This window comes from Chiloscyllium plagiosum, chromosome 38 (assembly GCF_004010195.1).
Source record: "Chiloscyllium plagiosum isolate BGI_BamShark_2017 chromosome 38, ASM401019v2, whole genome shotgun sequence".
Lineage (NCBI taxonomy): Eukaryota > Metazoa > Chordata > Chondrichthyes > Orectolobiformes > Hemiscylliidae > Chiloscyllium > Chiloscyllium plagiosum.
This window is the reverse complement of record NC_057747.1, coordinates 5,337,933-5,352,421: the sequence shown is the minus strand read 5'-3', so window position 1 is coordinate 5,352,421 and position 14,489 is coordinate 5,337,933. Positions and strand designations below refer to the sequence as shown.

Below are 14,489 nucleotides of genomic sequence, written 5' to 3'. Positions count from 1 at the left end.
TGACCAACACTGAGGTCCTCCACCATCCTGGGGCTAACATTGATCAAAAACTGATCTGGACCAGCCGTGTGTGCTGGGTGCTGGCAGGTGGGACTATCTGGTCGGCATGGACGGGGTTGGACTGAAGAGTCTGTTTCCATGCTGTACATCTCTATGACTCTATGTGACCAGAAGAGCAGCTCAGAGGCTGGGAAATTTACTCCCAAAGGCCTTTCCACCATCTACAAGTCAGGACTCTAATGGAATACTCCCCACTTGCCTGGATGAGTGCAGCTCCAGCAACATTCAAGAAACTCTAGACATATCCACCACCAGCATCATCATTCACTCCCTCCACTACCGAGACCCAGTCGCAGCAGTGTGTACCCTCTTCAAGATGAGCTGTAGGAATTCACAAAAATTCCTTTGTTAGCGCATTCCAAACCCACAACCACCACCATCTAGAAGGACAGGGGCAGCAGATACTTGGGAGACACCACCACCTGCAAATTCCCTTCCAAGTGTCTCCCCGTTCTGATTTGGAAATATATCGCCCCTGTTCCTTCAGCGCTGGGTCAAAATTCGGGAACTCCCTCCCACACAATTTTGTTGGTACACCACATGGCGAGCAGTGGTTCATGAAGGCAGCTCACCACCAACCTCTCCAGGGCACTTAGGGACGGGCAATACATGCTGACCGAGCTAGCAATGCCCTCAACCTGTGAGCTGGTGTTTTAAAAACAGCAGAGGCTCCTGCAGATGCTGGTCAACTGTGACCACCTCAGGGATTGTAAAGGATTGTCAGCAAGTGCTGACCTTGCCTGTGATGGGAATGAATAATATCAATGATGTGACAGAGCATGTGTGTCACATGGCACAGGGGTGATTTCTGCAGCACAGGATCCATGGGACAGGTTTATTTTATAAAAATATTATTTGGGTCACCTTTTGAGCGATGGCGCTGAAATCCCTGCTGTCCTCCGGAGGTCAATGTGAACCTGGGAATGCCCTGCTATGCTGTGCTGCCTAGGGACTGGTGCTCAGCTGCCCTGCTGTGTCTGAGGGTTACAGTTGGCACTGGGCATTGCATTGTGCCACGGGGTGGCACGGTGGCTCAGTGGTTAGCACTGCTGCCTCACAGCACCAGGGATCCAGGTTTGATTCCAGCCTCGGGCTGTGTGGAGTTTGCACATTCTCCCTGTGTCTGCATGGGTTTGCTCCGGGTGCTCCAATTTCCTCCCACAATCCAAAGATGTGCAGGTTAGGTCAATTGGCCAAGCTAAATTGCCCATGGTGATAGGTGCATTAGTCAGGGGTATATATCGGATTGGGGAATGGGTCTGGGTGGGTTACTCTTCGGAGGGCTGGTGTGGACTTGTTGGGCCGAAGGGCCTGTTTCCACACTGTAGGAATTCTAATTCTAATTCTTCACGGTGCATGTTCTCACCTCGACACTTGCTGGTGGTTCTGCCAGTGACAGAAGGGAGTTATGATACTGGGCGAGGTGCTGTTTTTATGTGGGAGGGAGTTGAAAACGGCTGCGTTGTTGAAGTAATGTGCCTTGTCTGGTGTCATGGCAGGTTGGTAGCCCGACTTCAGTGACCGCTCCTCGCAGTTTCTCCCAGACCTCGGTCAGTCCCTCGGACCAGGACATCTGCAGGTAAAACTCATTTACGTCCTCCGTCATTGAGTGAACACCATTAATATCTGGGGCTGTCCTTTCTCTCTCCCCTTCAGCATCCATCTGGATGCATAGCTGCTTTAAGAAGCACTGATGCTACGCAGGCTGCGATAATTGCAGCTTTAGTACTTGGGATAGTCTGGTCTGGTGCAAACTAAAATCCCAGCGTGACGTTACTCGAGGCACTCGGATTTACCTACTTGGAAGTGGAGGAGATGGTTAAACAAATTCCTTTCTCTTTAATCCAGTGGTCTTTTGTTGGAGATGACATCAGTGTTGACAGCGATGCTTCACTAGTCAAATAGTCACATGATCCCAGGTCATTGGTCAAAAGGACAACTTTGAGATTAGAACTATTAGCATTACAATGTCTCAATACCTTAGTAAATTAGTACAAATAACTTTCTTTATTTTTGGCTGCGGGTAATCCCTTTTAAAATGGGATAGAGTGCTTTATTTAAAATGTGGTAGCATGTTTATTTTGGCACACTAGAGTTCCTACAGTATGAATTGAGGCCCTTTGGCCCATTGTGTCCGGTGTGTAACAGCCTATCCTTCCCCCCCATGTTTTTGTGCTGCCAAAGATCAAAGAAAAGTTCCTACAAGCGACTTTGGCAGAGCCGGCCTGAGTGTAAATACAATCTATCCTGAGTTTTTTTTTGTTTTTCTTCATTTCTTCTTCCCCCTCCTTTTTCCCGTTTGTTCATGCTCCCTGCTTTCCCTGCATGCAGCTCAGACGCTGTTCCCCGTGAGCGTGCGGCACACAGTCCTGCGCAGACTGCGGTTGTCCTCCTGAGTAGGCCCGATGGCAGCCCTTCCCTGCCACCTGGGGCTGCCACCACCAGCACCGTCATCAGGCAAGACCTGACCCCGAGAGCCAGGAAGCGAAGCTCTGTGGGAGAGGAGTTGGCCCATTTCCTTTGGTCGGGGGATCGGCTGAACCATTCCAAGTCCCTCAATGACGTGCACATGAAGCCCCGCGATCGAACCGACAGCGGCCTGAGCTTTGGTGACAAGACGTGCTCTGATGGCAAGTTAACGCCGTTGCTGGGGATGAGGACCAAGAGACTGCAACGGGGCAAAAAGCAGGAGCGTTCTTCCAAGGCTCGGAGGTACAGCCTGAGCTCTCAGATGCTGCCCTCTGGCTCGGGCCTATCCAGCAGCCGCTTGACGAAAGACGGCCTGTGTGTCGTGGAAGTCGCAGTCAGCGACGGCGAGCCCAGCACTCGGATGTCGTACCTGTATCGCTGCTTCTTCCCTTCCTCGCGCGCCCTCAGCGGGTACACACTGAAGACCCTCCTGGAGCCCAAGCAGTGCAGCCCGCGATTGCCCGTCGCCAAGTTGTCCGCCGACTCCTTCTGCTCCGGCGACATCGGAGACGACGATGTCTTCGAAGACGATTCCGCTGCTGCTGGTTTGGAAGTGAACGCTGGAGACCAGCGAGCTCCTCTTTGCTCATTCGAGGGAGATAGCGACCTTGAACGTCCTTCCCTGACGTCTCTGAAATGGTGCCCCACGTCCCCTCTCTCACCATCCTGGGAAGTGTGCAGGTTGGTTCTTCAAATAATAGCCCCTCCCCCCCACCCTCCCTTAAAGCCTCCTTAAACTGTAAGCCATCTGCACCTCGCGCTGTGCTACGCTATTTCTTTCCATGATTGGCTAGACTGTAACATGGTGCTTGGTAGGAGCTTGCTTTTACAACAGTCGATGGATTCCTGCTCTTTGCTCATGAGAGCAGCTGCCCGCTCTAGATCTTCCAACGTTTCATTTTCACCAGGAGGAGCCTGATTATCGAGTAATACGAGTCTGAAATACGGCTGAAACTGAGGGACCTTGGGGGGGGGGGGCGGCATGATAGTTCAGTGGTTAGCACTGCTGCCTCACAGCGCCAGGGTCCCAGATTCGATTCCAGCCTCGGGCGACTATCTGTGTGGAGTTTGTACATTCTCCCTGTGTCTGCGTGGGTTTGCTCCGTTTTTTTCCCCACAGTCCAAAGATGCGCAGGTTAGGGTGGATTGGCCACGCAGAATTACCCTTAGTGTTCAAGGATGTGTAGGTTAGGTTGGTTAGCCTTAGGAAATATAGCAACAGGATGAGGGGGGGGGGGGTGGTGTTGGGTCTTTGGTGGGATGCTGGTCAGTCTCAACCCGATGTGCTGAATGGCCTACTTTCACACTGTAGAGATTCTATAAAACATCTCAATATTAAAGTGAACATCCTGCAGGCAAATATCAACCAATTTGTTATGTCCCTTGTTTGGGTTCATGCCTCACTTACTCCAGTGTTGTTTCATAACATCTCTGAACAGGTTATTTAGAGAATTAATGTCCCTTGGTTAGGTTCCTGTGACCCAGCAGTAGTATGCCTACCTCTGGCCCAAGGGACCTGGGTTCAAGTCACACCTGCTCCAGAGGTGTGTCCTAAAGTCTCTGAAGGGTTTGGTTAGAGATTAGACGTCCCTTAGTTTGGCTGTGCAGAAGTGATAGAGGTTTAATTGGTGGCTCTGTATATAAAGATAACTTATCAGTAGCAAGGGTAATGCTTCACTGAACTGAGATACTTCTGCTTTTGAGAACAACCAGCCCTCCTTACAGTTGTGGTAAGACCATGTAGAATCATAGAGTCATAGAATCACACAGCAGACCCTTCAGCCCAACTTGTCCATGCTGACCAGAAGTCCTAAACTCCTCTAGTCCCATTTGCCAGAGTTTAGCCCATATCACCCTAAACCCTTCCTGTTCATGTCCCCATCCAGATTCAAAAAGTGTGGTGCTGGAAAAGCACAGCAGGTCAGGCAGCATCCGAGGAGCAGGAGTTTCAGGCATAAGCTCTTCATCAGGAATCAGAACCTTCCAGATGCCTTTTAAATGTAATTGTACCAGCCTCCACCACTTCCTTTGGTAACTCATTCCATACATGCAGCACCCTCTGTGTGAAAAAGTTACCCCTTAAGTGCCTTTTAAATCTTTCCCCTCTCACCTTAAAGCTATGCCTATACTGACAGGAAAGCAGAGTTGAGACCACAGTCAGATCAGTTGTGATCCCAGTAAATGGTGGTGTAGACACAAGTGACTCACTGCTGCTACTATGTGTGTCTTGTGCATGAGCCATTCCACTGTAAGATCAGGATTTACTGGCCATTGACTGTTGATGTTTCTTGACTAAAGATCTATCTCACTCTGTCTCTTTGATGTACTGGCTCTTTGGCATTTTTTCAGCTCATTGATTTCTGGGTCGGAGAGTGAGTGAGAGAGTCTGGAGGCAGATGTTATAAGTGTTGACATGGTATCATTGTCATTGACAGTCAGCTGAAACTCAGCCACTTATAGAATCATCAAATTCCTACAAGGTGGAAAGAGACCATTTAGCCCATCGAGTCCACACTGACCCCCTGAAGAGCATCTCACCCAGATCCACACTCCTACCCTATCCCCGTAACCCTGCATTTCCCATGGCCAATCCACCACCCCTGGACATCACAGGGCAGTTAAGGATGGCCAATCCCCTTAGCCTGCATATCTTTGAACTCATCTCTCAAGGTTTTTACTTCCATCAAGTTCACTGTGTGTAATGGGCAGCCAGTACACAATGATGTGTTTCACTCTGGGGTACAATGTTGCGGTTGGGCCCAGGGACCTCATTTACCAAGGCCAACATTCCCCTCACTGCCATGTACCTGACAACTCCCTGAAGAGAATAACTCTCAGAAGCTAAATGAGGCAGGTAATGGTTTACCCAATTTTCAACATGGCTGTCTTTGGAGTTTAAAGAGGAATGGAGACCTTGCAAAATCTTATTCATTCCCCATGGCATTTGCTCTCTGGCGAGATCACTGTACTCAACACCTAACACACTCCAGGTTGGCACTTGATGAATTGATTCAGATGTTCCAGTTTCTGAGGGCTTCTAAACCCAGGGGCTATCAATTTGGGAGAGGCACCACTGCATCCAATGGTGAATTCAAGAGAAACCTCTTTAATCAGAGACTTACTGATAATGTGGAACTCAGTATCACCAGGAGCCACTGAAGGGGAAACACTTCAATGTCTAAGGGGACGTTAGATGAAACTATGAAGGAAAAGGGATTAAAAGAAGTTCTCACAGATAGGAGAAAACACTTGTAGAATATGAGCACAAGAATGGACCTGTTGGGGCAGATGCCCTGTTTCTGTGTTCACTGTTTTAATGAGTAAGTGAGAATTGGGGAGCATGGGGGTGGAGGGATGGTGCTGGGGTGACGGTGGGGGTGGATGTCACCGTTTAGCTTCCAGTATTTGCTTTTCTGGATCAAAATATTACTGAGGGCTGCAACAATCACCTTTTGTCTACCTCCCTCCAAGCCCTTCCCAGGCTTATCATCAACGGAGGTCCCATCAGAAACTGGAAGAAAGATGACTGGGGCCAAGTGACCTCCAGGCTCTGGTTTGATCGCACTGTCCCATTTGTGATGGGCCTGTTTCTGTGGCTTGGTGATGCAAAGCCTTCGCTTCTTCCAGATCAATCAGCCAATTAACTGGTGCATTCTCCATGGCAACACGTCAACCCATCAGACTCCACTTGCCAACCAATAAGCACTCTCCTCTCCTGTATAAACATTTGTGTTTTGCTCAAATTATCAAAAGGAAATTGTCAAGTCATGAGCGGCTATCGAATGTTGTTATTGCAGGCACGTTTGGATCTAAGTTTGTTTTTCAATTTGCTTTGCCTCTGGGGTCCAGTGAGAGCTGGCAACAAGCTCCATTTTTATTTTAAAGATATTCAATGAAATGTTTGTTGCTTCTTTGATGTGGAGGTGCCGGTGTTGGATTGGGGTGGGCAAGGCCAGAAGTCATGTCGCACCAGGTTATAGTTCAAAAGGTTCACTTGAAGTCGCAAGCTTTCGGAGGTGCAGACACGACTGAGGATCTTGAAGGAAGCCTTTAACTGAACTAACCACCCAAACACGGTCAAGACCTCACATGCCTGAATGATCCAAGACTCAGTGATGAGAATGGTTGTTGGAAAAATCCATCTGGTTCCCTTCAGTGAGGGAAATCCGACATCCTTACCTGGTCTGGCCTCCATGTGACTCCAGACCCACAGCAATGTGGTTGACTCTTAACTGAAATGACTGAGCAAGTCTCTTAATACCAGGGCTGCAAATGCTGCCCTCACGTCCCATTGGAAGAACAATTTTTTAAAAAGTTGGGGTAAATGAGAGTGAGAGGAAACCTTTTGAGGAGATGGGATTTGGTGGGATGCTGCCCTTCTTGATTTTCCACGTTTTGAGGTGCCTGCACATGACCTTCATCCTGGAGGGAATCGAGACCTGGTTTAGAGTTTATAATCCAGACTGGACATCAAGTCTCGATGTAAAGCGATCGTGGTATTTTCCAAGGACTTTGACATGGACTGGAGGAGGTTTATGCCAGAGGCAGTGAGTGAACAACTGTGGCATTAGGTGGGAATTATTTTAACCTGTGCTTCTTTATTGTCCTGAATGAAGTACAAGAGACCCAAATAAAGGGGGAAATTGGAGGAACCATGATGTTACCAGCCTGTGGTTGTCAAATATTGACTGTGAACTTTGAACTCCTTGAGCTGCACTTTGAATGAGGCCAGTTGACTTGCTCTGAAGAAAGCTTTGCTTTTCCCATTTCCATAAAACTCCTGCCTCCTCCTCTTGGCATCTCAATCCCTGTCCACTTGACCACAGTCACTTTGTGCTCCTCATCCAGTTGAGTTTAGTACAAAAGCGATGGCTCAACATTTACATTAATGCCTTGACTAAACTTGTTTGGGTAACATTGGTGAATCAGAACAATTCACAAGAATACCGAATCAAGGGAAAAGTCAATATTTATACTGTACAGGAGAATGTTAATTGATTGGCAAGTGTAATAATCAGTCAATTAACTGGTGTATTCTCCATGGAAACATGTCAAGCAGTCAGACTCCATTTGCCGTCCTCTCATGTAGTATAATTATTTGTGTTCTGGCATTCTTGTGAAGTGTCCTGATGCAAGCTTCAACAAAATGTCTTTTTTTCTCAGTGATATTCAAATTCTGTCCCCCGATTAGTACTTGCCGCTGCTGTAGTGAATAGTTTATGCTGATGTCTTGGCCGCGGTAGATGAAGCTCTGTGTAAGAGAAGGTAGTGCATAACCACGGTTTAAGCAAAGCAGCAACCTAACGCAGATGTGTGTGAGTTGGATCGCTGTGATTAATTGACTCTACCCTTTATTCAGGATCTGTCACTGTGAAGGAGATGATGAAGGACCCCTCATCACGCCGTGTCACTGCACTGGGAGCCTCCGCTACGTACACCAAGCCTGTCTCCAACAGTGGATCAAGAGCTCTGACACTCGCTGCTGTGAGCTCTGCAAATATGAGTTCATCATGGAAACCAAATTAAAACCACTGAGAAAAGTAAGTACAAAGCAATAAGGATGTAGGGATTTGTGGAGGTGTGGGTGAGGGAAGGATAGAGTGGGATTACCTACTTTTGCCTATAGATTTGGTAAAAGTCATTGAGGAGAATATGGGCTTTCTCCAGAAAGGAGGTGGTCTTTCTCCTCCCCCCACAATTAACGTCACGCATTCCTGCAGGCACAGTTCTGAGGAAGGGTCACTCCACCCGAAACGTTAACTCTGATTTCTCTCCATAACGTGCTGAGCTTTTCCAGCAATTTCTGTTTTTTGTCTCTGAAACAGGCACACGTTGCACCAAGCTATACTGGAAGGAATTCCAGGGTGTGGCGTCATCTTGCCACCTCTTTTTGTTTTACTTTAACACCCTCTGGATCAGACATTAGGAGCCCTCACCCACTCCTCCTGGCACAGGACAAACCAGCCAGTGACCGGAGGGAACTGTGCCAGTTTCTGCTGTGGCTGGCCCTGGCAGTATCCCAGGTAGAGCAAAGGTCCCATCGGGATGATTTTGGAAAAGCGGGCCCAGTGCCCACACCGACGTTTATCCCTTGAACCAACCCCTCAAAAACTGCAGGATCTTGCAGATTGTGCAGATTGTCCGGACCCCTCCCTGCTCCCATATTGCAGTTGAGAAGTGTATTTCACTGGCGTGCAGTCCTTCAGGACATCCTGAGGCTGTGGGAGGTGCTGCAGAGACACAGACTCTGATTTTGTTTTTGCTTAAATTATTTTTCTGATTGTTGTTCTATTATGCAATGACTTTGTGTTTGTGTCTGTGTGTCTATGTGTGTGTCTGTGTGTCTCTAGCTGTGGGTTGTGTGTGTGTGTTTGTATCTGTCTCTGTGTGCTTGTAAGTGTCTATATGTGTGTGTGTATTTGTGTGTGTGTATCTCTCTGTCTATGTCTGTGTGAATGGTGTGTGTGTGTATCTGTGTGCATGTGTCAGTGTGTGCGTGTGTATCTCTCTGTATCTGTGTGTCTTTGTGTGTCTCTATGTGTGTGTAAATCTCTCTGTCTATGTCTGCGCATGTGTGTGTGTCTGCGTGCGTGTGGTGGGGGCAGGGGGAGGAAAGCCTGTTCTTGGAACAGGGCAAATTGTCCTTGTTACAGGGACAGGGAGACAATGCACTTTGTGCCCAAGGGTGCCTCCCACTTTGTGCTGTTCACATCCAGAAGTGAGTTGGTCAAGGATTGAATCTACATTAGCCTGTCGGTCTATTGAAAAGAGAGAATCCATATATAAATAGCAACTTTTACCTGTTCAAAACCATTGCACAGTTTTTCTAATGTACGTATGAAGTTCAATTAGTGGGCAAGCATATCAACCAATGTGTGCAGAAGAAGATCGCACACACAGGCAGAGTTAGCGAAGTTCATCGGGTGATACATGCCTGGGATTCAAAGTAGCCCTGAGCTGACCGGGGGTATCTTGATATACCCTTCTGGTGTAGCACTGAAGCATTGATCTAGATTGTGTTCATGCCCTGGGCTGACACAGGCCATTTTCTGGCACGGCTGAAATCTGCCAACTTGAGCCAAGCTGTCCATCAATGACCAAGATTTTGACATTCCTGTGAATCTAGAAACGAAAGTTAGATTGAGCTGGTGCTTTTGCGGTTCGTAGGGAGGATGGGGTCGAGAAACATAATCAGCCATGATCGGATGGTGGAGCAGACTCGATGGGCTGAAAGGCCAAATTCTGCTCCAATAGCTTACGGTCTGATGACCTCTTTTCAGTCTAATGATTGTCATCTTCCTTTACACAGTGGGAGAGGTTGCAGATGACGTCCAGTGAGAGGAGAAAGATACTGTGCTCTGTCACATTCCATATCATCGCCATTACCTGTGTGGTGTGGTCACTATACGTCCTCATTGACAGGACAGCGGAGGAGATAAAACAAGGCCAGACCAGCGGTACGTGCAAACCCCTCCTCCTCCTCCTCCCCTCCAAATATCTGAGAGATTCTTTATACCTTTCGGAATGTCTCTGTTCCCATCTGTGAGTTGAAAGGTAAATCTCTCAGAACAGCTTGTTTTAACTCTGGGCCTGTCTCTATGGGATGTGGGTTAGGAACCCAGCTGTTGAAGCCAGGGATGAAGTCTCTGGGTGTTTCTAATTTCTGCACCTCCACTTAATCCATGCCTCACTAAATCCTCACCTCCTCCCTCAGTGTGCAACTGACACGTCACCCATTCTGGGTTGGAGGGGGAAGGGGGCGGTTCTGAGACAGCTGAGGCCTAGCTGCTGAGGCTTGGCTGAATTGCCTGCTTGAACTCATCGAGAGGAGACTGAGATCCTCCTCATGGCTCCCAGTGGAGAACTCCCTTTGGGATGGTTCTTTTTGAAAAATATATGGTTATATGAGGGGGGTGTTGGGGGGTTGCATTGGATGGATATCTCATCCATTCCCTTAAACCTGCAGCTTGGCTGCACTTGGGGCATATGGCGGAGCTGGGGTGGGAGCATGACCCTGTCAGCTGTCAATGACACTTCATTCTGCCTCCTCACCTCCTCAGTTAAAATTGGGAACTGCCAGTTGATGGAGAGAGACCTTTGATCATTCATACCATTAAGTACAGGTCTGTCACTGTGCAACATGGGGGTACAATACTGGTGGGGACAGGTCTGTCACTGTGTAACTCTGGGATACAGTACTGATGGGGACAAGTCTGTCATTGTATAACACTGGCGTACAGTACTGGTGGAGACTGGTCTGTTATTGTATAACACTGGCGTACAGTACTGGTGGAGACTGGTCTGTCACTGTGTAACACTGGGGTACAGTACTGGTTGGGGACAGGTCTGTCACTGTATAACGCTGGGATATAGTACTGGTGGGGACAGGTCTGTCACTGTATAACACTGGGGTACAGTACTGGTTTTCAGTGTGTTCAGTGTGAGAGTGCGATCTCCTGGTTCAGATGTTGGAGTAGAAGGAATGTGAGCCCGGATTGATGAGTGAAGGGGAAGTGAGCACTGCAGATGCTGGAGAGTCAGAACCGAAGAGTGTGAGGCTGGAAAAGCACAACCAGTCAGGCAACAGGTCCAAGGAACAGGAAAATTGATGTTTTGGGCCTAAGCCCTTCATCCCAAAAAATTGACTCCCCTGCTCCTCGGCTGCTTGCCTGACCTGCTGTGCTTTTCCAGCACCACACGTTTTGACTCTGAAGAGTGAAGAGTTGAGTAACATTGGTCAGATGTTGCAGAAAGGTGGGACCTGAAGATTTACAGACATTCAGGAACGATATCAGAGGGAGGAGGTGTGTGATGGCCTTCGGGCTGGGACTGGCTGTGTGGATGGCATAGGGGTCTCTTGTGGGAGTGGCTGAGAGGAACGTGGGAGCTGAGGGTTGGATATGGAGATGTAGAAAGCCCTGGGGAAGGTCTTTGCTGTGAGTACTGTGTGACTTTGGAACTCTCTGCCTCAGAAGGCACTAGAGGTGGGGTCCTTGAATATTTTTTTGGTAGACATAGCTCAGGTCTTGCTCGGCCCGAGAATCAAAGATCATCAGGGGTGGATGGGAAGGTGGAATGCAAAACACTGTCATACTATCCACGATCCTATGGAAAGACAACACAGCCTTGAATGGCCTCCTTATGCTCCTCGTGTGTCTGTGGTTTCAGGCAGGCAAGGCTGAGGGACAAAGATATTAAGGTAGTACTTTGGGAATTAAAGTCTCATAGTATCAGGAATAATTTGATGGTTTTTTCTTTCCATCTTCCAGCCCAAGTACACGGCAACATGAACTGGTGATGACCACGTGTTAAATTACGCATTTTTAATCCATCCTTGCAGGTATTTTGGAGTGGCCATTCTGGACTAAGCTGGTGGTTGTGGCAATTGGCTTCACTGGGGGACTTGTGTTCATGTACGTGCAGTGCAAAGTGTACGTGCAACTGTGGAAGAGACTGAAGGCGTACAACAGGGTCATCTACGTGCAGAACTGCCCAGAGAGCAGCAGGAAATGCGTCGGGGAGAAGCCACCACTGACTGAGCAGAACCTGGAGAACAAGGAAGCATCTTCGGTCCAACGGTTAGGGATTAACTCTCTGCATTGCACAGAGCCTGATGACTGTGGGGTGGGGATACTGAACGTGTAGGGTTTACACTACATGGACTCTCTATGTAGGGAGCAGATTTGACCCAACGTACCCTGTCAGTTACTGCTGAGATGGTGTGCAACACTAGATTTCCAGCTAGGCCTAATCTTGATCTCCAGTGAAGATGGACAGGGTGATCACGTCATGTCTGGCAATCATGGTTAAGATTATTCCCCTGCTCGCTCTCTCTCTCTCTCTCTCGTTCACACTCTCTCGCTCTCTTCCCTCTGTTTCTCTGTGACCCTAAAGTTTTGCAACAGGGTGAGAGGTACTTCTGATCTTCGGAAACCCACTGTTCCAATCAACATTTCAACATACTACTGAGGTGATCCCTTGCTGATACCACTGCAATCTCAAACAAAGACTCTGTTTTGCCAGTGACTTTGCAAAAAACAAAATAGACTCCACAATTACCGAAACACCAAGTAGCAAACTAGCACTTTTAATGAGGCTTTCTTTTGTATCGAAGTTTGTGTGTTCTGTGACAGTATGTTTCGGTGTAATTCTGATTGTATGGAAATCACTGTCCCAATATTTTTTATTTCATGTTGAAGAAGTTTTTGACGAAAGTTGTAATAATTTCAGACTGGGGACAACTAAACCCGACGACAGTCAGGTTTATTATTTTCAATGATTCTTCCAAAAGGTCCTTGAGAAAGATTTTATTTACCAAGATAATCTCACTGGCTACATCTCAAGTGCAATTATTCCCCTTTTTTTGTTGAATTGTTTCTTTTCTAATATTATGATGTCTCCATTTTTAGAAACCAGCTCCTTCTGTTGTCTTTCCATTGTTTTGGATAGTTATTTATTGGAAAATACATGTGTAAAAAGATGCACTTGGAAAGTCTGGGACCAGAATCTTTCCTTTTATATGCAGGTTTGTTATTTAGTCATTGTTATAAGCAGCAAGACAAAGGGAAACAAATACTACTTCTATAAGTTATTAATATAAATTTTAAGATATCATTTATTTCTATTTGTTTATAAATGTAGCAGCTTTTTGCATCTAAAGTTTCTAAATTTGTATTGTCACTTACCTCCAATATTTGAACTCGAGGGCATTGTGTGGCCACTTACCACTGACCTTTGAACTCAAACGCCCAGTACCTATGTGCAGGCTGTGCCTCCAAAATGGCCGACTTACCACCAGGCTCATGTTGCCATGGAGATTAAAGCCCAAACTCCCCTTTTGTTGTCAGGGAATCTGGAAATATACCATTTTATGAGAGAGAAAATTCTATGTTGCCAACACGCCCAGGATTGTCAATTAGCAAAACCAATTTCTCATAAACACGAAACATTTAATCAAAGCATTCCTTCAAAGAAAATGATACATTTTTTTAACAATGTGAAAGAAGAACGATATCATTACCTGGAAAAAAGATTCACCTGCTAAAAGTATTCTTGCCATTGTTTCTTCTTTAACTACACCGCAACTATAACCCAGCAATCCATCACCAATCCTGACTTTTTGTGAATGTTGTCACAAATGGCTCTAGCCTGCGTTTGCAATTCTGCATTTTTTTTAAAAAGGAAAGCTAAATTAAATTCAAGGCTCCTGTTTGAATGGATTTCCATGGCTGTTCAAGGAGTGGTCAGTGCAACTTTGGGATGAGAATTGCACCTAGTTCATTAGTTGGGTGAAAGGAATTTCTTGGTACAGTCATTTGAACTGTATTTAAAATGTATAGTTTTGTACTTCATTGTGTTTTTATTTCACAGTACAGTATTAAATGTATAGTCTACTACATTGTTGCATAGTTTCCCAATAAACTTTGACTTTGTTGTACACGTGTGATTTATTTGTGGACTTGGATTGCACCTGAATTGAATTGGAATAGGCAGGTTCTGACTGTGGGAGCATCACAATCCTGCATTCACTCTGACATTCACAATTGCACATTCCAGTGCAAATCAGACAATGACAACTGGGCTTCCCACCTACTTCCCCTCCCTACCCGGTCTGGGTGTCCTGAGGACAATATTATACTCCAGCTTCTACCTGTCTGTCATTAGGGGTGGTCTAACCCTTTTGCTACATCTAATCCTATCTCTTTGTAGCCCTGGAATCATTTTGTCTGTTTTTTTTTTCATTCCTTTGTGGGATGTGGACGTCGCTGGGTGAGGCCTGCATTTTTATTCCTATCCTTAATTGAACTGAGTGGCTCGCTAGACTATTTCAGGGGATAGTTCAGAGTCAAGCACATTGCTGTGGGTGTGGAGTCACGTGGACCAGAACACAGATTTCCTTCCCTAAAGGACATGAGTGAACCCATTGGAAGTTTCATTTTGCAACAGTCAATCATGGTTAC

At 46.8% G+C, this 14,489-nt stretch overlaps 1 protein-coding gene across 1 annotated transcript in view; it reads left to right on the top strand.

Annotated features, from left to right (window-relative positions):
- The window catches only part of LOC122541760, a 66,388-nt gene extending 52,267 nt beyond the window's left edge, over positions 1-14,121 (top strand). The window contains exons 3-7 of the mRNA XM_043678706.1: positions 1,560-1,639; positions 2,392-3,210; positions 7,889-8,069; positions 9,839-9,986; positions 11,870-14,121. Of these exons, the coding sequence (XP_043534641.1) occupies positions 1,560-1,639; positions 2,392-3,210; positions 7,889-8,069; positions 9,839-9,986; positions 11,870-12,174 (1,533 nt within the window). The 3' untranslated portion in view covers positions 12,175-14,121. The remainder of the gene's footprint in view (positions 1-1,559; positions 1,640-2,391; positions 3,211-7,888; positions 8,070-9,838; positions 9,987-11,869) is intronic.
- Positions 14,122-14,489: the final 368 nt, after the last annotated feature.